The sequence below is a fragment of the Chelonoidis abingdonii genome, chromosome 1, assembly GCF_003597395.2.
Source record: "Chelonoidis abingdonii isolate Lonesome George chromosome 1, CheloAbing_2.0, whole genome shotgun sequence".
NCBI classification, from domain to species: domain Eukaryota; kingdom Metazoa; phylum Chordata; order Testudines; family Testudinidae; genus Chelonoidis; species Chelonoidis abingdonii.
Genome location: NC_133769.1, coordinates 364,546,303 through 364,570,320, shown reverse-complemented (window position 1 = coordinate 364,570,320; position 24,018 = coordinate 364,546,303). Strand labels below are relative to the sequence as shown.

At 46.0% G+C, this 24,018-nt stretch overlaps 1 protein-coding gene across 2 annotated transcripts in view; it reads right to left on the bottom strand.

Annotated features, from left to right (window-relative positions):
• XRRA1 (X-ray radiation resistance associated 1) overlaps nucleotides 1–24,018 on the bottom strand; it is a 53,451-nt gene that overhangs the window by 6,886 nt on the left and 22,547 nt on the right. For both annotated transcript variants that reach the window (XM_032781155.1, XM_032781157.2), the window contains exons 6-14: nucleotides 19,942–20,039; nucleotides 18,646–18,779; nucleotides 12,534–12,638; nucleotides 10,034–10,293; nucleotides 9,201–9,241; nucleotides 7,738–7,875; nucleotides 6,110–6,203; nucleotides 5,010–5,128; nucleotides 1,482–1,793 (exon numbers count right to left, since the gene is read on the bottom strand). In XM_032781155.1, the coding sequence (XP_032637046.1) occupies nucleotides 1,482–1,793; nucleotides 5,010–5,128; nucleotides 6,110–6,203; nucleotides 7,738–7,875; nucleotides 9,201–9,241; nucleotides 10,034–10,293; nucleotides 12,534–12,638; nucleotides 18,646–18,779; nucleotides 19,942–20,039 (1,301 nt within the window). The remainder of the gene's footprint in view (nucleotides 1–1,481; nucleotides 1,794–5,009; nucleotides 5,129–6,109; nucleotides 6,204–7,737; nucleotides 7,876–9,200; nucleotides 9,242–10,033; nucleotides 10,294–12,533; nucleotides 12,639–18,645; nucleotides 18,780–19,941; nucleotides 20,040–24,018) is intronic.

The following is a 24,018-nucleotide window of genomic DNA, read 5'->3' as shown; positions in this document are numbered from 1 at the left end:
AACTCTAGATCGGATGCAGATCTCTCAGAGCCGAATTCTACCGGCTACATCAACTGCAACTCCAGAGCCCCTTGGGGCTACTCGGGCTCAAGTGAGGGTAGAAATTGACTCTAAACATCCAGATTTGATGACTGATATTTCCTAATTGAATGCATTGTAATAATATTTCATAATTAAAGTATAGCATCTAATAACATAACACTCTCCAAGCGTTAATTTACCTGCCACGCTTCTGGAGAAGCCTGTATTATCCCTGCTAACTGGGGATTTTTCAGACAAGGCTAAGACCTGCTTAGTTCTTCTTACCACAATCCAACCTTAAGGTTAAACAACAGGTAGTAATGACACCTGAGCTCATCTCAGCCCTGTCTATGTGATTGTTTCCATCACTGGGCATTACAGAGCAGAAAAATCCTGGTGCAGACCAGGCCGAAGACCAACAGGGAGTTTGCTCATTGTCACACAGAGTCTGACTAGAAACACTGGGAACAGAAGTTAGCAGTGCTGGTGCTTGGCACCCTGCTCTAACCACTAGACCACACTCCCTCTCGGAATACTCAGCTTTAACCACGTTTACTTGCATACACAATGTGAGGGCTCTATTTTGGGGAAAGGGTGTCTGGAAAGCTGCGCTTGTCACTTCTGAAAGGGAATTTGGTGCCATGAAAGGTACCAGCCTGAGTGCTCAGCAGGCTGAAGTCTATCCTAGGCCAGGTGCGAAATAGGAAGTGGCCTACAGAGATTGGAAGCTCTGTGGTTGGGGACGGTTTTGTATGTATGTATACAGTGCCCAGCACAATTAGGGCCTGCAGGTGTTACTGCAATCCAACTAACTAATGAGAACTTCACCATTCTGCCCAGCCAATGGACCTCAGTCCAGATCTGGGCCAACATCTCGAGAGGAGAGGTGGGAATTCAGTTTCCATGCACAAGTAGTCCCTTGAGTGTGGTCTCTGTTGAGACTTCTAATAAGGGAATCAATTGGTGCCAATGTGATGTGGTCACTTTCCCAGTGGGAAGAGAAAAGCAACAACCAACTTGTTTCACACACATCAGCAAAGAGCCATTAGACATTAATGATTTTTGATGACATGGGCTGGAATTGAACCAGTAACTGCAATGGCGAGGTTCTATATTCCGTTACCAAGCACCTAACCATCTAGTCCACCTGCAACCATGTTACCTTTATAAATGCAATCACGACTGGGAAAGTAGAGAATTGATTTTTTGGTTTCCACTAACACCCCAGCCATGGATGTAGTTGTACTTGTTCCTGCTGGGCTTTCTATTTCCAGCTAGCTTGTCAATGGGGAATTATGAATAATAACCTTCAGTTACATGCATGCCATGCTTTCTTCCTTTAGAAAACAAAGGTCATGACTGGACGAGCCTTTGGTTCTCGAATGCCAGATACTTTACTCACAAATTCACAAGTGAGGCTGGCTTAATACTAGGCAGACACACAGTACACGCTCACACACCTGAGTCAGAAAGAAGAATTCAATGTCATCTTCAGCGCTGGCAGGAGCAAGCTTGGAATCACATTTCTCTTTCTCCGGCATCTCCCTGTGGCTACCAAGCATTTTGGTGTCATCATAAGGCTCCTGGTGCTGCTGTGCTGACGATGGTCTGATTGGCGGAAGAGGATCAGACAGGCTCAACCTATGTGATCCTTCCTCAGACTCCTCTAGTTTACCCCCCTCTGTATCTGACCAGAGTTTCCAAAAGGAGGACTCAAGAGGAGCGTCTAGCATCAGCGGCTGCTTTGGAACCTTTGGGACATGTGATGTTACCTGGAAGAGAAGTAAAGGCTGATCCCCCAGAGCTCTCTGAGCCCTGACAAATACTGAGCCCCCTATAGGACTTCTGACCCATTCTGGAAGGGGTGGTGGCATTACTAAATAAAGTGTGTGTGTAGGCAGGGCCTGAATGCAGACACAACCAACATCGCCATCAGGGTATGATTCATAGACTTTAAGGCCAGAAAGGACCATTGTAATCATCTAGTCTAACCTCCCACACATCGCAGGCCACAGAACCTCACCCACCCACCCACTCCTGCAATAGACCCCTAACCTCTGGCTAAGTCACTGAAGTCCTCAGATCATGATTTAAAGACTTCAAGTTACTGAGAATCCACCATTTACACTAGTTTAAACATGCAAGTGACCCCTGCCCCATGCTGCAGAGGAAGGAGAAAACATCCCAGGTCTCTGCCAATCTGTCCTGGGGGAAAATTCCTTCCTGACTTCAGATAGGGCAATCAGTTAGACCCTGAGCATGTGGGAAAGACCCACCAGGAAGACACCTGGGAAGGAATTCTTGTAATAATTCAGAGGCCTCCCCATCTAGGGCCTCTCTCATCTCCAACTGTTGGGGATTTTTGCTACTGGTAGTACTGATGGGCCACACGCCACTGCAGGCAGTCCCATCATACCATCCCTTCCGTAAACTGATCAAGCTCAGTCTTGAAGCCAGTTAGATTTTTTGCCCCCACTGCTTCCCTTGGAAAGTTGTTCCCGAACTTCACCTCCTCTGATGGTTAGAAACCTCTGCCTAATTTCAAGCTTAAACTTCTTGATGGCCAGTTTCTAGCCATTGGTTCTTGTGTCCACATTGTGGCTTAACATAAATAACTCCTCTCCCTCCTTGGTATTTATCCCTCTGATGGATTTATAGAGAGGGATCATCTCTCTCCTCAGCCTTCTCTTGGTCATGTTAAACAAGCCAAGTTCCGTAAGTCTCCTCTCATAAGGTAGGTTTTCCATTCCTCAGATCATCCAAGGAGCCCTTCTCTGCACCTCAATCTATTTTTAAGCTGGTTATAATAGTTTAGCCCCATCCCTAAAGCCCAGAGCAATCCATGTTATATGTTCGCTCAGCCACAACAGAATTTAACTGCCATTATCGCCGGAATGTTTTTTATTCTACAGCTTCCAGGCCAGGTTGTGAGAGCTGAGAGTCAGGAATGTGCTAGGCTCTGCCAGGGTCTGGGAAGCAAATTGTCTTCAGTCAACTCCCTGGCAATGCACTTGCTGGACAGCACAAATGTCGGGGTGAAGCAGCCCTTGCCGGACATCCAGAAGTTCATTCATTATTGCAAGAAATGCAGGCAGCAGTAAATCATGCCTGATGCATCCTTAACTCCTGGAAGTCCCCCACCTGCTACTGAGCAGCCATAAGATGACTTTGCCAACGGCAGTTCAGACCGTGCTGGAGCCACAGAGCAGGAATCACTGGGAGAAAGTCTGTGGCCTGCATTACACACAAGGTGAAACTGTGATCATGAGGGTCCCTTCTGGCTTTAAAAATCTATGAAGCATGTGCCAGGAGGAAAGAGAGGGCAGCAGTCATTCATGCAGATATCAGGGGGTGGCCATCTCTACGGATCTCATGGATCCATGGGATGGAGACGTCTGTGCTCCTCCGAAGCCCTCTCACTTGAGGGTTGGGTCCCACATGCTCTGCAGGGTTCATTACATGGAGGGGCCCCATGTAATTATATTGGAAGTCACATTACCCAGTTGCAATGCTTAACAGAGAGGGGATTCCGCACCTGCTTAAAATTAAGCATGTGCTTTAATGCTCTGTTAAACTGGGGCCATGATACAAATTGTATGTTATTTAGAAGGTAAACTCCTTGGGTTGTAAAATCACCAGGGCTAGGAGCCTGTCATATTTCTCTGTGCCTACTGATATCAATATCTTGACTGTATTTGGCATGTACGAACAGCTAGTGTGTAGCTGTCATAAGTAGATAGGTAAGGGTTAATTTTCTTTTACCTGTAAGGGGTGGACAGGGGGGAATCAAGCACCTGACCAGAGGACCAATCAGAGAACTGGGAGGGAAAGGAACTCGGGGTCTTTTGTTTCTCCCGGCTATGGATTGAAACAGCTTTTCTGCTAACTCCAATCTTCTTTCTAATATTCTACTATCAAGTGTGAGTACAAAGGAAACCAAGCAATAGGCTGTTATGTGCTTTGGTTTGTATTTACATGGGTGTAATTGCTGGACTGGTTTAAATTGGCTATTTTTTGAATCAGACTGTGTATTCCTAATTCTTATAAGCAAGAGCCTGTAATTGACATCTTAATGCAGTGGGTTATATTTTTCTGTATTTTCTTTCTTTTTATATAAAGTTTCTTTTTAAAACCTGGTTGAGGTTTTTGGTTTTTCTCTGGTGAGGCTACAGGAAAGGGGGGTGGAAAATCTCTTTATGTTAGCTTTACTAGGTTTGAATGCATCGCCTCAGGGGGAGGGTGATTTCCCTCTTTGTTTTGCCTTCAAGGAGTTAAGTACTGCATCGCCCAGGCTCACCCAGGGAGGGAAGCTGGGGAGCAGATAACGAGGAGACAAGGGGGAGGAGCTTGTTTTCCCATTTGAGATAGGGAGACCCAGGGGTTCTGGGTCTTGGGGGTCCCCCAGGGAAAGGTTGGGGTGACTTGGGGTGACCAGGAGCCCTAAAATCCTGGTTGGTGGCAGCGAGATCAGAGCCAAGCTGGGTATAAGCTTGGGGAGAGTTTTATGTAAGCCCCCAAATTTTGGATGCTAAGGTCCAGATTTGGGACAGAGGCTTTATCACAGTAGCTTCACACCATCTCATTAGTGGTAGGTGGATGAGGATTGTCCTTCGCGCCACCACCCAGAACAACATGCAGTTCCAGCTTTCTCCCAGAGAGAAGCACCATTCCATCAGTACTGCAACTTTTTGCTGCAGTGTTTGGTTTGGGTTGATGTGAACTCCTCCTACATGTTAAGAGTTGGAGGTGGCTCAGATGTACCATGGAGAGGCCACAATAATTGGACCATTCTTCGGGTCCATGTTCTCTGAATAGGTAACAGGACTAGCACTAATGGTTTGCACCCTGAAGATTGTCTAGTGATTAGAAATGCCGGGTCAGCCAGGTGCTAGTGAGCAAGGAGCGGTCAGAATCATGCAAGTCAGTGAGAATTTAGCACTGACTTCACTGGGACCAAGGCTGTGTTTACCACACTGATCCATTCATACCTTCCTATTGGCCTTGACTGGAATAAAGATGTGCGGTTTCTCCAGTTTTGAAATCTTTCTTCTAATTAGCTTAATCCCAAGTCTGTGCTGAAGGAAACTGGTTAGCAAAGGTGGATCACCTGCCAAACAAGGGGATTGCGTTAAAATCAGCTGTATCTGTCCTGGCACTCTGACAGCAGAAAGCAACTTCCATGACAAGGCTCTCTGGGCTAGCAAGGGCTGGACTGACTCACGCAGTGGGACAATGAGCCAGCACCTCCTCTGGCTTCCAGCAGTTGCCGCTGGATTGAAGCTTTAATCTGTAAAACCATCAGGGCAGATCCTCAGCTGGTGTAAACTGGCATAGCTCCACTAAGCCACGATGAGACGCAGCAGCTGGGGATGGATCTGTCCCAGTCCTCACTGTGCTATCAGCAAGAAACAGCCGATCGGTAACTGCAGTGGGACTTAGGAGACTGGAGCTCTAATCACAGCAACCTAAAGGAGTTCGGTTTCCAACTCCCGGCAACTCAGTGGAGTCGTGCACCTAACTCCCTTAAGCTCCAGCTCCGCACGTCGTAGATTTGGCAGGGCTTGCCCCCCCCCAGGGTGGTGTGTGGGCAGAGGCTAGGCCTTGCCTCCTCCCTGCAGCCTCTGGAGAGGCTTAAAGCTACAGAAGCAGTGTCCAGGAGAGCACAAGGGCTGTAACAGGCCAGTCTTTGCGGATAATGGTGCATCCTGCCAACCTTTCCCAAGAGACAAGTCCCTGGCCCAGGACACTGAAAACCTGCATATCGCCCTGGTGACGTCACAGAGACTAAGGTCAGCGGGATTTCTCCCTGAGCTGAGCAGGCAGCCGGCAGTTTAAAGTAACAGCAGCTCTAACGCCTCGACTCCTGTGTCCATGCTAGCTGTCAAAACAATGGGCGCTGGAGCAGCTAAACCAAGGCGATGTGTGGAAACAGCCCGTTTTCCAAATGAGCAGCACTGGGGAGCAATGGATTGATCCTGCACCTCAAGGGAAGTTTTGTTACTGACTCCAAGGGAGCAGGAGCAGGCCCTGCAGGTTTCCCTTCTTCTTAAAGGGCCAGACCCCTCAGGGATCCTGGCTGGTCCCATACCGCTCCTGAGGGTGGTCAAGGGGTTGCTATGGAATGTCAGCTCCGCCAGAGAGGGAAAGAGAGCCACGGCTAGCAGGTCCTCCTCATTTTTGATCTGCAAGATAAAATACAAAACCACAACACTCCCTGCTCACGTGTGCTGAGGCACCCTCTTTGATTCCAATTTTACTGTCATCATGAAGGTCTGAATCCCTGAGGCAGCAGTTTGGAGACTGCGCTGGGACTAAGGAGACCCTGGGTTCTATTCCCAGCTCTGGCACTGGGTGACCTTAGGAAAGTCACTTCACAGCTCTGTGCCTCAGTTTCCCCATCTACAAAATGGGGATGATGATTCTGGCTCTCTTTTGTAAAGGGCTTGGAGATCTATGGATGAAAAAACGCTCTCTGAGGGGCAAAGCTCGTGTACTGCACAGCCAGTATTCTTCCCGAGTAAACACGGACGGCAGGGCTGGGGTGCAACCACCCTCATCTCTCTCAGTCCAGCAGCTCGGATCAGCCTGGAACAATGCATGCTGGGAAATGTAGTCTCAATGAGCTACACCTACATAGCAAAGAGGAGGGTGTATCTGCAATCGTAATTGATAACAAGATGAACAACAATTCCATTTACATCAGGCTTTTCCCAGGCAGATTCCCTGTGAGCATCTGCCATGCTGCAGTCTGACCAGGAAGATCCAGCACTCAGGTAGCAGCCAGGCGAGAGAGAGGGCCAGACTGGATCACTCTACCACCCTTAGGATGGTAGTATCTTAGGCCTTGGCTACACTGGTTCTTTACAGCACTGCAACTTTCACGCTCAGGGGTGTGAAAAAACACCCCCCTGAGCGCTGCAAGATACAGCGCTGTAAAGCGTCAGTGTAATCAGGGCGGCAGCGCTGGGAGCGCACGCTACACCCGTAAAGGATGTGGTTTACATGCAGCACTGGGAGAGCTCTCTCCCAGCACTGCCGCTCCGACCACACTCACACTTGCGCTTTGAAATTCCAAGTGTAGCCATACCCTTAGTACTACTCTGCTACTACAGCCAATTGTGCGTGGGGGTGTAAGGAGAAGGGGACGGTACCCTTCATTGCACCAGGCACTAGCACAATCCAAGCACAGAGACCACCAGCAGTGCCAGATGCTTCAGAGGAGGCTGGGCAGGGGTGGCCTATGCGCCCGCCCTTGTGCACCCACTAGCAGTCAGCAGCTGAAGCCCACTGATTTCAAAGGTGCAGCAATGACCACTCCTACCTGTGCTGCTCCAGCACACTCAGAGGCAGGCAAGTGCCTCTAGCTCCTGACACGGGTGCAATGCCCGAGGCCTACCTCTGCCTCCCAGTGCCTTCTGCAGCCTCACTCCTAGAGCCTGCCAACAGGCCAGGAGTGGAGTCACTGTGGGGACAGCAAGTGTCTAGGACAGAACAAGGGGACAGAGATTTCTAAGTTTCTTACAATCCCAAGGTACAGCAGAACACAGCTGGCCACGGCAAGTCTCCGTGGTGAGTGTATTTCCAGTTCCACCAAGAAAGCATACCAAGGGGTTGCATGTAGCAGCAAAATAATGGCTCCCCTGTCCCTTAACGGGCCCAGATTTCACCCTTACTACTATGGACAGCACCTGCCTGTAACCACACGGGCTGACTCACCTTGTTGTTGGCCAGGCTCAGATAGCGCAGTTCCGGAAAAGGGGGCGTAAACTCCTGGCTCAAGGTGTTCCTGAAACTGGTAGGGGGAGTCCCAGCATCGGCGAGACATGAACGGTCGTTTCTCTCCATGAAAACGTCCTTACAGAAAGAGGGGGAATAGTGAGATAGACAGACAGACAGAGCTGCCGCAGGGGGATGTCCAGGACATGGTGACATCTAAATCTAGTCCAATTACCATAAAAAATCCACACTCGCTGAAGATCAGCAAAATACTCATGGAATGAAACTGAGTAGGAAAGAGATAACGCACTAAGCCTAATGGTTAACACCGAGGACTAGGCCTCAGCACTCCTGGGTTTCATCCCTATGTCTGCCATTGACGCACTGTGCGATCTTGGGCAAATCACTTAACCTCTCTGTGCCTCAGTTTCCCCCATAACAGGCCAGGTGTGTTGCCATTATTATATCTACAAGGTTCACATTGGCCTTGCTCCAGGCAGCACAGCCAGCTGGTACTTTCCCCTTTTGACTGCATGTTATGCTTCAGAATCTAAGTGTTCATTTAAAATAAATTAAAACACTAACCTTAACTGGATGGACAGAATCCTGGGCCGGCAACGGACTGACCGGGGCTGCATCCCCCAGCTGGCAGCAGCCAGAACTCCAGACCATCAGCTAGCTGAGCCGCTCAGCCTGCCGTCGGTCTGGGGTTCTGGCTGCCGGGCCCTTGCAAGCTGGGGTCCTGGCCGCCGGCCCACTCAGCCCTACGAACAGAACCTCAGACCGGCAGCAGGCTGAGCGGGGCCGCATCCCTGGCTGGAAGGAGCCGGTGGGCAGAACCCCAGGCCAGCAGCGGGCTGAGCAGGACCGCGTCCCCAGCTGGCAGGAGCTGGCGGACAGAACCCCAGACCGGCAGCGGGCTGAGTCAGTCTGGGGTTCCAGCCGCCAGCCCAGCTCAGCCCACTGCTGGTCTAGGATTTTGACTATACGCAATGTTCACCTTACGCCCTGGCTTTAGAACCTAACCCCACGTAAGATGTGACAATTCTGTATAGCAAAATGGCACACAGCTTTATTTTAAACGTACGCAACAGATTTAAGAGCTGAAACATTCACAGGTTATGTGAAAATTAGCTGCACAAGACTCCAGGCTACGGCAGGCTACTGATCATAAATCATTCAGGCTGGTAAGGCCTTGGCATTCCCAGAAGGGCTTTTAAAGAATAAGGCAGAAAGAGGCTAATGCTCCTAAAGAGAAGAACCTGAGGAGGAGAACTTTGGAATGTCCATCCTAGACCATAATCTCATTGGAGATTTTTAAGAGCAGGTTGCACAAACACCCTGTCAGGGATGGTCTAGATAATACTTAATTCTGCCTTGAGTGCAGGGGACTGGACTAGATGACCTCTCGAGGTCCCTTCCAGTCCTATGATTCTATAAGCCAGCAAACAAACAGTTCTTACCAGCAATGGTGGTTCTCGAGAGGCAGAAGTGAAAACAACCTCTGTAATAAAACAAACAAATCACGGGCTTCTAAATACAACTGCATGGGACTCTGGCGCTCAGATCTTTGGGGCAGGACCACCTTTTTGTTCTCTGTTTGTACAGCACCTAGCGCAATGGGGCCCTGGTCCATAACAAGGGATCTTGGGTGCTGTGACAACGCAAATGATAAATAAATCATAATGGAGCTGTGTTTTGTGTTGGCCCATCCCATAACTAGGGGAATCGGAAGGGATACATGCAGTGTCAGTCTGAGCCTGGAAGAGATCGTCTTCATGATGAACAAAGCCTCTGGCTGCGTCTGCCAACAACGATAGCAATTAGTACTGCTCAGGGCCTAATGGCAAAACATCCGTTGATGTCAAGGGCGCAGATCAGGGCCTCAACATACTGGGTGTGCTGGTTGCACTGTAAACCACTGGTGATCCTGGCCCAAATGACGTCAATGGGAGTTTTGCTGTTGATTTCAGTGGGGCCAGGATTTCACCCCATATAGATGTTTAAGGCCAGAAGGGACTTTGTCTGACCTCATAATGAAAGGCGCTCTCTGAATTACCTGTCTCTCCCCTCCTCCCTCATAACACACACACACACACACACACACACACAATCCTTCATGGTATTGCTGTTTGAATCATGGCATGCAGTTTCTGATGCATGGCTCTGGAAAGGCTCAGCCACGGATTAAGAAACCTGATCCTTCTCCCACTAAAATCAGTGGCAACGTTTCCATTGATTTCAACAGGAAGAAGGGCAGGCCCTGAGAGCTGGGAATGAAAGGCAGAGCTGTTACCTGTCCTGTCTGGATCCTGGTTGTTTTGTAAAATTAAGTATTCTAGTTGCTCTTTCTCCGTCACCAGCTGGCCTTGCAATCCTCCCCCACCTTGCAGCGGCTGCTCGTGCTTCTGTCCGAATCTAGACGGAAAGCTGCGTGACTCTGCCTTGGTTCCCATCCTTGCCAACTGTGGGTGGAGGGAGAACTGGGAATTCTCCATCTGATGCAGGTAAGGGACCTCTGCAATCCCATTCTTGTCCAGGTTTAACTGCTTCAGGCTGATCAGAAGAGGAAGTGACCATGAAGCCTAATGAAAGTTACCATTGCACAATATGCACCCGGAGTGGGAAACTGTCCCTGAGCCTCCATGGATCCTGTACTTCTCAGTAACAATGCAACATAAGTTGCTTCTCTCACAGCTCTTCATCTATGCTGAAATACGCTAAGGTAACAATCACAGTCCCTTACAGCAGCGGGCCTGAGAGTCCTTCCCTCCCACAGAAGTCTATGGGAGTTCTCAGCTCACAAGAAAGACTCAGCGTCTTGCAGGATTGGGCTCTGCAGCCTGAGTGACCCCACGTTTGTTCAGTTATTTGGACTCCAGGAAGACGGGCTGGCAGTTGGTTAAATCAGGACGTGCTGATCCTGGGGTTTGGGTAATTGGGATCCTGGTGTAAGAATAGAACAATGCTTGGTACCTCCATAGCAGCTTAATATCACTGATGAATTTAACCTGTGAGGAAGGTAAGCCTGATATCCCCAACTGACAGAGGGGGAAGCTGAGGCCCAGAGAGATTAACTGACCTGTTCAGAGTCACAAAGGAAATTTGTTGAAGAAACAGAAATAAAATCTAGGGCTCCTGATACCTAATCCCATGTCCCAACCCAGTCTGGCCGTCCTCCTCTCGTCAGCACTTCACAGACAATATGAAATTCTACCCCAGGAATGTCTGCACTGAGGAAGAACAATAACGAATGGAGCATCTCTTTGAATTCAGACCAAACCACCACCTCCAGGCCAGTTCCAAAATGCTCGCAAAAAAATACAGTCTAGTGAACGTTAGCAATAGGAATCAGAAGGGAACATAAGAACGGCCATACTGGGTCAGCCCAGTATCCTGTCTACCGACAGTGGCTATATTCTAGTCCCAACTCTGCCGCTGACTGCCTGAGTGATCTTGCATGAGACACTTCACCACTTTGTGATTCAATTTCCCTTCCTGTAAAATGGGGATAACAACGCTTAGCCAACTCCCGGGGCGCTGTGGTGTCTGACTCGTGAATGTTTGCCTAGGGCTTTCAGGTCATTCGGTGTGACAGAAGTGCAGGGTATTAATCGAAAATGCTCTCCTGCCAGCTCCCCTTGGCTTGTTCACGCACTCCTCACTGGAGCTGGGAGAGTTTTCAGGTTGATGGCAATTCCAAAAAATTGAAAACAATTATTTCGGGTTGAACCAAACACATTTTTTCAAATTTGCAGCAAATAAAAAAGTTAGGGGGAAAAAACTGCTTCGGGTCTAACAGAACATTTCATTTCAAACACTTCCAAACCAAGCCTTTCAATCTTGACCATGGTTTGAGGGGTTATTTAAAAAAAAAAAAAAAAAAAAACACAAAAACACTAAAAGGAGTTAGAAACAAAACGTCATTCTGAAGCAAAAAATCCAAATGTTTCATCTTTAAAATGTCAAAGCAAAACATTTCCATTTTCTTTTGGATTTTACTTTGGTTGGTTACGATTGAAACAATTCGGCAAAATGGACACACATTTGTGCTCCAAATCTGTTTTTTTCATTGAAAAAAAGTTTCTGTGGAAAAATTTCACTCAGCTCTCCTGCTCCCTCCAAGCTTTCCCTCCTGCTCCGCTGCATGCCCCCTACAAGCCCCCTCCCCCTTCAAAAACCTGCTCAAATCCTATTGTTCTAGGACATACAGCATGTGTAAAGACCACACCGCTGTGTTCACGATTCTACTGCAGCAGGTGGCCCCCTCTTGGCAAGGGCTTGGGGCCTGATTCTGCACTGACTGATCTCCTCGACTCAGATGCTTCTAAAATGCAGTACATACCACCAGTGGGCTGTATGAATAGCTAATACTGATAATACATCAGAGGGACTTTTCCCACTGGCTTCCATAACTCAGCTGTACTGAAATAACCTACTGGGCCCATCTGAGGCAGTTAACTCCACGGAAGGAAAACGGGAAGAGCAATCTGCTCCAATCCATCATTTCTGAGCCTTGGGATGTGAGCAAAAGCACTTGGCATGATTCTGAATTACGTCCCACCCGTTTATTTTAGGGCAGCCAGGGGGACATTGTCACTGTGTGGCTGTTTTCACTGACCTACAGTTCCCAAGATTAAACAAAGTGGAAAGGAAAATACCCTAAATGAGTTAAAGTTTTTTTTTTTTTTTTTTTTTTTTTTTTTAAGTTTCAATGTGTTGCTAAGGGCATCGAGCAGAGATGGGCAGTGTGCCAAAAGAAGTCAGAAACATTTGCGGCATGATGGTTTCTTTACCTGCGGAGATTAGCCAGGCTTACAAAGACGCTCGGGTGAGAAAGATAATTGTCATCCAGCAACAAGACTTCTAGAGATGGAAACTTTAAACAACTTGGGCTGTCACTGCAAGTACAAAAGGGATTTCATTAATAAATCAAACAGGTGGAGAGAAGTCAAAAACACATTTTTCACTGCTGTGCAAGAAACAGATCTTCACTGGTTCAACCAGAGACATGAGCCTTGGTCTTTACACATTACAGGCTCCATTAAGACTCCATTTTTAAATGGTTTATAAAGGGTTAATAAATTATTAATAGCTGTTCAAGTATGTTATGGGCAAGATTAGGTGGTTCTAAGCTTGTTCCTGGCATTTAGGTGCATGAAGCACGTTTCTGGCATGGGTTACATATTTTATAGGTAGTTCTAAGTACGTTACTGGCATGATTTAGAGGTAAGTATATTTCTGTCATGGTTTAGCAATGTTAAAGATGGTTCTAAGCATGTTATTGGCAACAGTCCTTAAGAAGCAGATCCTGCTCTGATAGAAGACAATGGGAGTTTTGACATTGGTATCAAAGGAGCAGGATTGGGCCTAAGGGCCATACTCAGTCAAATTCCCATAGTCAGGATCACTGACTTCAATGGGAGTGCTGTCTGAACAAGGACTGAAGGCCTGATCACCCTAACTCCTATGACACCTCTGAGGTCAATGGGAGTTGATGGTGCTTGGTACCCCTAACAATTAGGCCTTCAGGTCTGGGCTCAGTAAGGGTCCAAAACCCTTATGGATGGGAGTCACCCTCACCAGGAGAGCAGTCCCACTGATTTCAGTGGCACTGTTCATGTGAGTGAGGTCTATCCACAGGAGCAAAGGCCTAGGGGGATCGGAATCTAAATCATTATAGTCAGTTACATGAAGTTCTCCCCGTGTGTTTGCTCTTTAAATCCAACCCTTCATTTTTACATATTTATTCTTTGCTTTTCCTTGTTCTGGACAGTGACATGACTACCTCTCCACCAAACAGGTACAGAATGCACTGCAGCAACACACGCTTCCCTCTCACCACCCACTAATGTGCCTCATCTTCGACCTCAGGGACCCCCTCTGGGGCAACAGGGGGGTCAGCAGGATGGATTGATTTCAACCCCTGGTTTCAATCACAGTTTAAATCAGCAGGCAGAAACCCTGGATTTAAACAATTGATTTTAATTATGTTTTCCATGTGTACGTTTAGATATTTTCCCAAGGAAAAGTTAAATCTCACTGGTTGTGATAACTATTAAACCTTTTAATTTGATTACTTACAGCTAAATACAACCTTTACAATACATATTGTACTTTTCTTTTGCTAACGAGCAGGATACACTATGACTGTACCTACTCTTTAAGCAATCCTACAGCTCAACGTAACATTTATTTACATTTGGAATGTCTCCACTTTTTTATTGTCAGTAGTATTCCCAACCCCAAACATTCAAAAATAAGGAGTCAGGCCCCCCACAAAAATCACAAACATTATCTTAAAAATCAAGAGATTTTAAAAATAAAATACAGATTGGGTTCTGGGTTTTGAGCTTTCACTTGGGTTCCATTTTCATTCTCTGCAACCAGGAGGGCTAGCAACTTCTTATCTTTTCAAATGAAAGCTGAGATTCTCATATAATCACCTCTCTCCAAGAGCCCTGGGCTTTAAGTGAGACATCATGAGAGTTGGCAAAAGTGTGCTAGAAAATGGTGAATGATGTATTTCTTATTTACTAGATAATAATTCACTTCTTACTTGTATCAAGCTTCGTTTGGATGAAATTTGAAACTCAATTTCAAATATGCACAAAAACTGCATTTTTCAAGGTTGGGGGCAGAGGGTTAGTAGTTGAATAAATCTATCATATTTTTCCCCACACTTCCCAATTACTGAAATCTACATTAGAAGCTACATTCTAAACAATGTTGGATGACTAATGAATAGACTACAAATATTAAAATAGAAGTATTTCTACTAGATGGAATTTGGAAACTAAAAGTAACTAGGTAAAAGATTTTCTGCGTACACATATACAGACACAGAAAGAGGAAAATACTGACGTAGAAAAAAGAAGTCTCAACGATCGCTCCTTTGTAAAGGCTGAAAATGATTGTGATACTTAAAGCAGTATAGAATATTGTGCCATATTTATAACGCTTTACCTAAAAAGTTAGTTTTCCCCCTGATGGAGTCTAACAAACAGCAGCCTTTAACTTTTTAGTCAAAGTTTATGAGGTGTGCTCAGTACGTTTGTTACATTTATTTACCTGATATGAATAGATTGTAGCATGTTTAGGCCTTTCGGTAGTTTATCATAAATTCTTATTTAAACAGAAAATTGTTAAATGTCTTAGCTTTTAAAAAGATAAAAATGATCACTCTATTTTAAAATCCAACTTAAATGAAAAGAATCTGATTTTCCCCGAAGTTTTAAAAAATCATTTATTTGTATCCTCCGGGGAGTAAAGTTATACAAAACCCTAAGGCTCTCTGCTTTCTAAGCACTATGCAAGCACTAACTAATAAATATCAGCCTTGGTCCTTTCATTCCAGCAGCCAACAAGGGGGTTGTCATAGAGCAGCTGGCCCCTCTAAAGAAGCAGGTCCAGCTCCCCTATACCAGAACAGGTGCTCCCACTTTGGCCTAGTAAGAGGGCAGGGCGAATCATTGGCTTATGGAAAACAGAGCCGGTCTAACTTGATACCGTTCTTTGATGAGATGACAAATTAGGTTGATAAAGCTAATGCTGCTGATGTAATATTCTTAGACTTCCGTACGGCTTTTGACTTGGTACCACACGCCATTTTGATTTAAAAACTAGAATTGTATACAATTAATATGGCACCCCATTAAATGGATTACAAACTGGCTGATAGGTCTCAAAATGTATTCGTAAACAGGTCACGGTCATCGAGCGAGTGTGTGTCCAGTGGAGTGCCACACAAATTGGTTCTAGGCCCTATGCTATTGAACATTGTTATTGATGACCTGAAAGAAAATATAAAATCCTCACTGATAAAAGTTTGCAGAGGACACAAAAATTCAGGGACTGGTATATAATGAAGAGACAGATCACTGATTCAGCACAATCTGATCTCTTTGTAAACTTAGCGCAAGCAAACAACATGCATTTTAATATGGCTAAATGTAATGTATACAATCAGGAACAAAGAATGTAGGCCATGCTTACACAATAGGGGACTATCCTGGGAAGCAGAGACTCTAAAAAAGATTTGGGGGCATGGTGAATAATCAGCTGAGCATAAGCTCCCAATATGATCCTGGGATGCATAAACAGGGGAATCTTGAGTAGGAGTAGAGAGGTTACTTTACCTCTGTATTTGGCACTGGTGTGACTGCTGCTGGAATACTGTGTCCAGTTCTGGTGACCGCAATTCAAGAAGGATGCTCATAGATTGGAGAGGGTTCAAAGAAGAGCCATGAGAATGATTAAAGGATTAGAAAACATGACATAGCAGTAGACTCAAAGAGCTCAATCTATTTAGATGAATAAAGAGAAGGTTAAGGTGTGACTTGATTACCTACATGGGAAACAAATATTTACTAATGGGCTCTCCTGTCCAGCAGAGAAAGGTATAACATGCTCCAATGGCTGGAAGTTGAAGCTAGATAAATTCAGACTGGAAATAAGGTGTACATTTTTTAACAGGGAGGATATTGGAACAATTTACCAAGGGTTGTGGTGGATTCTCCATCGCTGGCAATTTTTAAATCAAGACTAGATGTTTTTCTAAACGCTCTGCTCTAGGAATTGTTTTGGGGAAGCTCTGTGGCCTGTGTTATCGAGGAGGTCAGACTAGATCCCAATGATCCATTCTGGCCTTGGAAGCCATGAACAGAGAGGGAGAAGGCCCCTGGAGGAGGGCTGGAGGAGGTTCTGGGCAGGCAGGTGAGTGGTTTGCCGGCTGATGTCCCAAAACTGGAGAAGGCTCAAGGCAGCAGCAGAGGGAGTTGCCTGCTGACTTCCAAGTTGGGGCAAGGGCTAGATAGAGCTGAAGTCGGGGAGTATCAGGGGGGCTTACCCACTGATGTCTCCACAATGGAACTAGAGAGGGCTGAGGGCCAGGGGAGCAGTGGAAGGGTCCAGCTGATAGCCTTTCTGAGATGAGAGGTTAATGGAACTAGGGGAGTGATGGGTAGTCCCTTGGTGAGGATGAACTTCCAGCATGGAGGCTGGGGAAGGGCCTGCTGGGAAAAGCAGGGCTACACTCCATCTGGAAGGGCTGCAGTAACTCCAGGCAAAAGGACAGGAGAGGACCAAAGAAGAACATGAATGTGGTGGAAGATGCCAGAGTGTGGTATATGCTACATTGATGTCTCAGATGTGGTGGGAATTTAAGGACTGGGGATGATAAATAGTCCATGTTTTTGGAGTTTTCTTACACATTGTTTGCACTATGTTTTGGTAACAAGCCAGTCCCAAGGAGGGGTATTATTGAGTCTGTTGTAGAGTCCGAAGGGGCTCGAGGTTAAATGGGATGGTAATCACAGCATCAGGGTGCCCAGCCACAAGGGGACACTCAGAGATGAGGGGGGAATTATTCACTAGGGCCAATTATTGCCAGTTATGGAGAAGACTCCTCTGACCACTCCAAACTGGAATGACATCACCAATCCATTTCACATGTAAGAACACCTTACCATCAGTACATCCCAAAGCACTTTACAAAGGAGGTCAGTATCATTATCCCCATTTAACAAAGGGGGAAACTGAGGCACAGAAAGAGGATGTGACTTGCCCCAAGGTCACTCAGCAGCAGAGGTGGGACCAGAACCAAGGTCTCCCAAGTCCCACTCCAGTGCTCTATCCACTAGGCTACCTGTCGGCAACCAAACAGCTAGCTGGTAACAACTTGGGGTGATTACCAACCTGAGCTGGATTCAAACCAGAGACATACAGCTGACAGGCTCCTCTTAAGAGGTGTGGAGGACCTTTGACTTCAATGGGAGTTTAAGTGTTCAGAACTTCCCAGGAGACACCCAACAGTTTGGAGGGTTGGGCCCCTTTAAGTTACAGAGGAACGAGCTGACACAGGAGAAGCTCTTGGAGTGCACAGATAAGATTCTGCAATACAAAGGTTCCCGGATTGGCTCTCTGCCTCTGTTCTGGGATATGAGACAGCAGCTGGGCGTGAAGTGGTAGGGGAGAGGGATGGGAGCAGGGCCTAGATTTCTAGGGGAGGCAGCTGTTAAAAAAAAACCCAACCTTTGGATGTTGAGGTGGATAGGAGGTTCTTCTCCCACCCTGATCATAGGACAGATGGTGCCGTGTTCCCCCTGGGGCTGAAGTCAACGAGACTGATCACACGCTTGTAGCTAAGCACATACTTAAGTGCTTTGTTGAACTGTATGCAGAGTGTTCAGCACCCTGTGTGCAAGCCTTTTGTAAGGGGGGATCTGTCCTGCCCAATCACCCATGGGGGTAGGGTGACTAGATAGCAAGTGTGAAAAATCAGGACGGGGGGGTGGAGGGTAATAGGCACCTATATTAAAAAATTACTGAATACTGAGACTGTCCCTATAAAATTGGAACATCTGGTCACCCTACATGGGAGGGGGAGGGGAATATTTGGTCTCATGGGCATCCATTGCCAGTGGAGCTCCATTTCAGAGCTGACCGACAGAGAGAAGTCTGCGGCTCACACAGTTCTTCCTCAGCTAACTGACTGACCTGGATTTTCCATGATAAACCTGTGTGCTTTTGACACCTAACCTGCTGGCCAACTCTGTATTTCCTGGGAGAGCGGGGGGGTCACACTCACTCCGCCATCAGCCAGGAGGCTCTTTCACCGATGGATTTTTTTTTTACCCAGAAATAAAAAAACAGGTTTTAGTTTTCAAGGTAAGAAGTGATCACTGTCAAGACAAGCTCAATCCTTGGTCTGGCAGCCATGACAACAGCCGTCCAACAGTCATGTTAATGTAACCTGCTACATGATCCTCACCTTACCCACAATAGCATGTCTTTTAAACAGCACAATGCCGTGGTTACATTTCAGAAAGACTCATAATGCACAGTGAGTCTGTCTTTTTATTCAGATCAAATGACTAATGCTTCACGATTCTCTCTTTCTGGACTTACTTCTCTGAAACTGTCAGGTCAGAAGGAAGAGATCTAAGTCCATTGGCCGTTAGGTGAAGAACCTTAAGTTGAGACAAAACTCCCAATGTCCGAACATCCTCAGGAGACAAATTGTTATACGAAAGATCCAGTATCTAGGGGAAATGTAAAAGAAATTCCCAATGTAGCAAAAAACAAACACATTGGCCTCTGCTGGAACTATTTATGGTTTCCTATATATACAGGATATTAATAAATAATAATAAGTAATATTCAGTGAGGCCCGATCCTATGAGGTGATGGTGACACTTAACTTCTACTGACTTCAGTTGGGGTGGGGGATACTCAGTCTTTGCAGGAAGAGCTCAGCACTGAGCCCTTGCTCAGATGCATCTGATATCTGATACCTGTGACAACAGTTCAGGTGCGAGCAGGCAAATAGAAATTGTCAGGGAAGTGACTGAAAAAGGAAGGTTTTGTGACAGAAGAGTTTTTGAGTCAGTATTAGTAGAAATATTTTGATAATTCCTTGCAATTCTGATGCACCTTCCCCTTCTCAAAGCACTTTCAAAATGATTCTGAGTGTGTGAAGTGTAAGCCTAGCTTGGCTTGCAAACGGAAGAGGTCTCGGGGGATTGGGAAACTGAGGCACAGAGCGGTTCCTTGACTCGCCCAAGGTCACACAGTATACTTCTGACAGGGCCAGGAATAAAACCTAGTCTCCTTGCTCCCAGTCCTGTGCTCTAAACACTACATCGTGCTCCTTCCTCTAATCACGAACATACTTGGTTTAAAAGAACAATTCTAAAGAATGTACGTGTGCGGCTTTAGTTAGACACTGAAAAATTGTATCTAAAAATGACCTTTTCCTATAAAAGTATCAGAAAAATCTTTTCAATGATCATTATTCACAGTATCTGAATGAAAGATGCCCAAAAATAGCCAGCCTGGGAATTCAAAGCAATTCTGAAGGCATCACCATCTCATCCCACTAATCTCCAACACAGGTATCCCATGTGAAATACTGAGGAACAACCAGCCTATAGGTACATTCTCTCTTGTCACCAATGGAGTACGTGAATCACATCTGTGCCCAAGGTGGAGATAAAAATCTCCTTGTTGAATTCCTCATTGTATTTTCTGCCCACATCTTCACCATTTTGCTCAGGTTTCCTTTACAATATCCACAGTGAAATCTAAATACCCTGTTAAATAATGTTAATAACAAATATTGAGTAATGTTACACCTTGCTATGACAACTCTAAGTGTGGGAGGGTAGAAGATGAGTTTGGTTTCCACCTTCCCTCTGATCTTACTTCCAAGTGCAGAAAGTCTCCAGCGCTGATTTTAAGATTTCTTAGTCCATTCAAGGAAAGTTCTAGTTCCCTTAGCCCAGAAAACTTATGAAATGCTTCTAAATGAATAAAAAGAGAAAAAAGTCGTATGAGAAATTTGCGCTGAAAGAACAATTGACATCTTGCTGTGGAAACAGCCAAGGTGCCCAGCTGGCAGGAGAGGGTAGGACCATGTTTTTCTAGGAGAGAAAAAACAAATCAGATTTTATTTCTAATGATCATTTATATGGTTTTGTTTTGAAATTCTAGCCTTTGAAAAAAAAGAACAAGAAAGGGACCTAACAGAGTGAGGGGCCCAGCTCTCACTGAAAGTCAGTGGAAAATGGACAGCTAATTCCATCATGCTGCCTTCAAAATCTCTTATAAGTGAATTTAGTGTTGGTGAAAAGCACTGGCCTCTAAATCCTGAGACGTGGGCAGAACCCACGCAGCAATAGACGGCCCACCCCCTCAGATGAGTGATGGGGCAGCACTTAGGGCTTAACTGAATATGGGGGACAAAAAAATGAACAAACACCGATGGGGTGTCAGAGGTACCACATGAAGGAACCACAAGGAGACACCAAACACAGAATCCTGCTTGACAACGCTGGAAACCAAAGTCCCCTGTTTATATAGACATCAGGTGCATCATGGGTAATGGCAGTTGTCATAAACAGATAGTTAAGAGTTCAATGCCTCTTTTTCCTGTAAACGTAAGAAGCCAGTTAAACTGGCGACACCTGACCAGGGACAATGGGACCAAAATACGTTTTCAAATCTGGTGGAGGGAATCTTTGTTTGTGCTCTTTGTTTTGGGGTTGTTCGCTCTTGGGCGACAAGAGGGACAGACGTCAATCCAGCTCATTCCAAATCTTTCTGAACCAGTCTCTCATGGTTTCAAACTTGTAAAGTTACAGCAGTAAAGGCCTGTTAGTCTCTATTTTTGTTTCTCAATTTTGTAAATGCTTCCTTTTTGCGAGAGGATTTTACCTCTGTTTGCCTGTAACTTTGAACCTAAGGCTTAGAGCGGGTCCTCTGCGCTTATAGATCGATTACCACTGTAAAGTATTTATTCCATCCTGATTTTACATAGATGATTTTATCTTTCTTTCTTTAATTAAAAGCTCTCTTTTTAAGAACCTGATTGTTTTTCCCTTTTTAAGATCCAAGGGTTGGATCTGGACTCACCAGCGGAATTGGTGGGGGAAGGAGCGGGAGTGTGGGGGATTGGTTAAATTCTCCTTGTGTTAAGATTCCAAAAGGGGTTGGATCAGTGTTCACCAGGAACTGCCGTGAAAAAAAGCCTCTCAAAGGCTCCCCAGGGAGGGGAGGTTGGGAGGGGACAGGAAGTGTTCCAGACACTGAAATTTCTGGATGGTGGCAGTGTTACCAGATCTAAGCTAGTAATTAAGCTTAGAAGTATCCATGCAGGTCCACACATCTGTACCCTAAAGTTCAGAGTAGGGGAGGAACCTTGACAGCAGTGAAAGCCACACCATACCTCAAGCCTTCCCTAGAGGGATCTACCACCTCTAGGAGTTCAGTCTCCATTGCCATTCATTCTCTGGTCTCAGTACCACTTCTAGTGGCTGTTTAATCATATATAGAATCATAGGATTGGAAGGGACCTCAGGATGTCATCTAGTCCAACCCCCTGCTCAAAGCAGGACCAATCCCCAGATTTTTACCCCAGTTCTCCAAATGGCCCCCTCAAGGACTGAATTCACAACCCTGTGTTTAGCAGGCCAATGCTCAAACCATTGAGCTATCCCTCCCCTGCATGGTGTGTAACCATGTCCATTAGGAACTGGACTGAGGCCATCAAAGCCACTTCATAGAAAGGCCAGTGAACAGCCATCAGACAGTAACAGCTTTTAGTCATTATTGACCCGGGCCGCAGTCAAAGTGAAAGACTCTGTATCCTATTTGTTACCTCTTGAGCTATCCAGAGCTCCTTTTTGTAAAATGATCAATGTTAATTTTCAGCATCACTTCCCAGTCTTGAGCAAAACAAGCTGAAACAAAACACAGGCCGACATGGAAGCTCACTGCTAGCCCCTTTAAACAATAAAGAGCAGGAGTTTGGGCATCCTACACAATCTGTCCCACCAAGGATTAGGAGAGTCACTGAAGTGCAGAGGTGGGGGTTAACATTGTCTTTTTTTTTTTTTGTTAAGTAAAGAACTGAGACTGCAATTTGATTTTATGGTGACTCCTGGGAATTTGGGATGGCCTCCACATGGGTCACAACTGGGACCCCAATCCTTCAATTAATAACACATGGAGTCAGTGTCACAGGCAGTCCTCCAGGTGCTATCAATGACTGGATTGGGGCCTAACGCGTTCAGGAGCATTGGTCCATTTTCAACAAAATAATGCCAACCATTGCTCCTCTTCCGATCTCCTCTCCTACTGGCCGTGTCAGGAGCAATGCTGCATATCCCTAAATATGCCTGCAAATGCAGCTCTCACCACTTTGGCAACATTGACCATGTATGGACCTGTCTCAGTTGCAGTCTTCATCCATGCCTCAAGGTTGCTTCTTACCTTGATGGCTGCAACTCCCTTTCCTGTAGCTTTCCAACTCCCTACACTCCAGGATGTACAGAATACTGCTTCTTCTCTTCCCATGTATAAAAGAAAGCATGACATCTGTCAAGGTTCCTTCCCCACTCTGAACTTTAGGGTACAGCTGTGGGGACCTGCATGGACACTTCTAAGCTTAATTACCAGCTTAGATCTGGTTTCGCTGCCACCACTCACAAGCACTACTTTTTTTCCCTGGGCAGTTTTGAGAGACTTCACCAATTTTCTGGTAAACACAGATCCAAACCCCTGTCTTTGAGGACGCCAGTCTTTCTGGTGTCCACCAGAAAGAGTTTTCTTGTATAGAAGTTCTTGTTCTACAACAAACTGGGATCGGTTGGAAGAGCTGAGAGGCGATGGGGTGCTTCATGCCACCGCCCAAGCTTTCTGAAGGCTGTCATTTGCTTCCTGCTCAACCTAGAACTGTTTCCTTGATGCTGGAGATGTCAGTTCCTTCTTAGACTGTGGACTTGGGCTTTGTCTCTCTGGAAGCGATGTAGATGATGAGGTTGTTTTTGTTGATTGTGAACTGCTCTCTGCTGGTGCACTATGGGATATTTTAGGCTCTGGCTGAGCCTCTTGGGTAGGGTTGTATGCTGCTTCTGCCAGTTCAGGCCCGCTGGTGCCCTCTGGCGTTGGTGTTGTAGATGGGTTTGCAAGCCCCGGCAACGGAGTCAGCGCTGGCAACGGTTCTGGTGTCGGTTGCTTTTCCAGTTCCGGTTCTGGGACTGGATGCACTATGGTTGTTGCAGTCGTTGGCAGGGGATCCGGTTCCACCACCTCAAAGAGAGAGATAGTTTCACCTAGCCACTGGACACCTGACCAGAGGAACCAATGGGAGGAACAAGATGTTTCAAAGGAAGTGAAGGGAAGTTTACTTTTGTTTATCATTTCACCGGAGTGGAAAAAGATCAAGGAACCAGCTCTTAATCAGAGTAATAAGTTTTAGAAAGGAATAAATAGGTTTATATTATTTCTTTGTAAACTTGTCTTGGTACCATTTAAGGGAAGTAGCAAATTTGGGTATTCTTGTGTGTATTAAGATTTTTGCCAGGGGAACATCCTCTGTGTTATGGGAATCTGTTGTCTGTGAGAGTAGCTGGGTAGCTAATCTCTTCGGCAGGGGTTTTCTTTAATTAAAAGCTTTTTTCTTAATACGCTGATTGATTTTTTCCTCGTGTTTTAAAGATCCATAGGGGGTTGGATCTGGATCCATCAAGGATGTTGGGTTGGGAGAAAAGAGGGGGATGGTTAATTTCTCCTTGGTTTAAGATTCAAGGGGCTTGGATTTTTGTGTCAGAGCAGGAAATTGGCTGAAGTCTCTCAAGAACTACCCAGGGAAGAAAAGTAGTGCTTGTGAGTGGTGGCAGCGAAACCAGATCTAAGCTGGTAATTAAGCTTAGAAGGTCATGCAGGTCCTCACATCTGTACCTAAGTTCAGAAGTGGGGAGGAACCTTGACATGGTGACA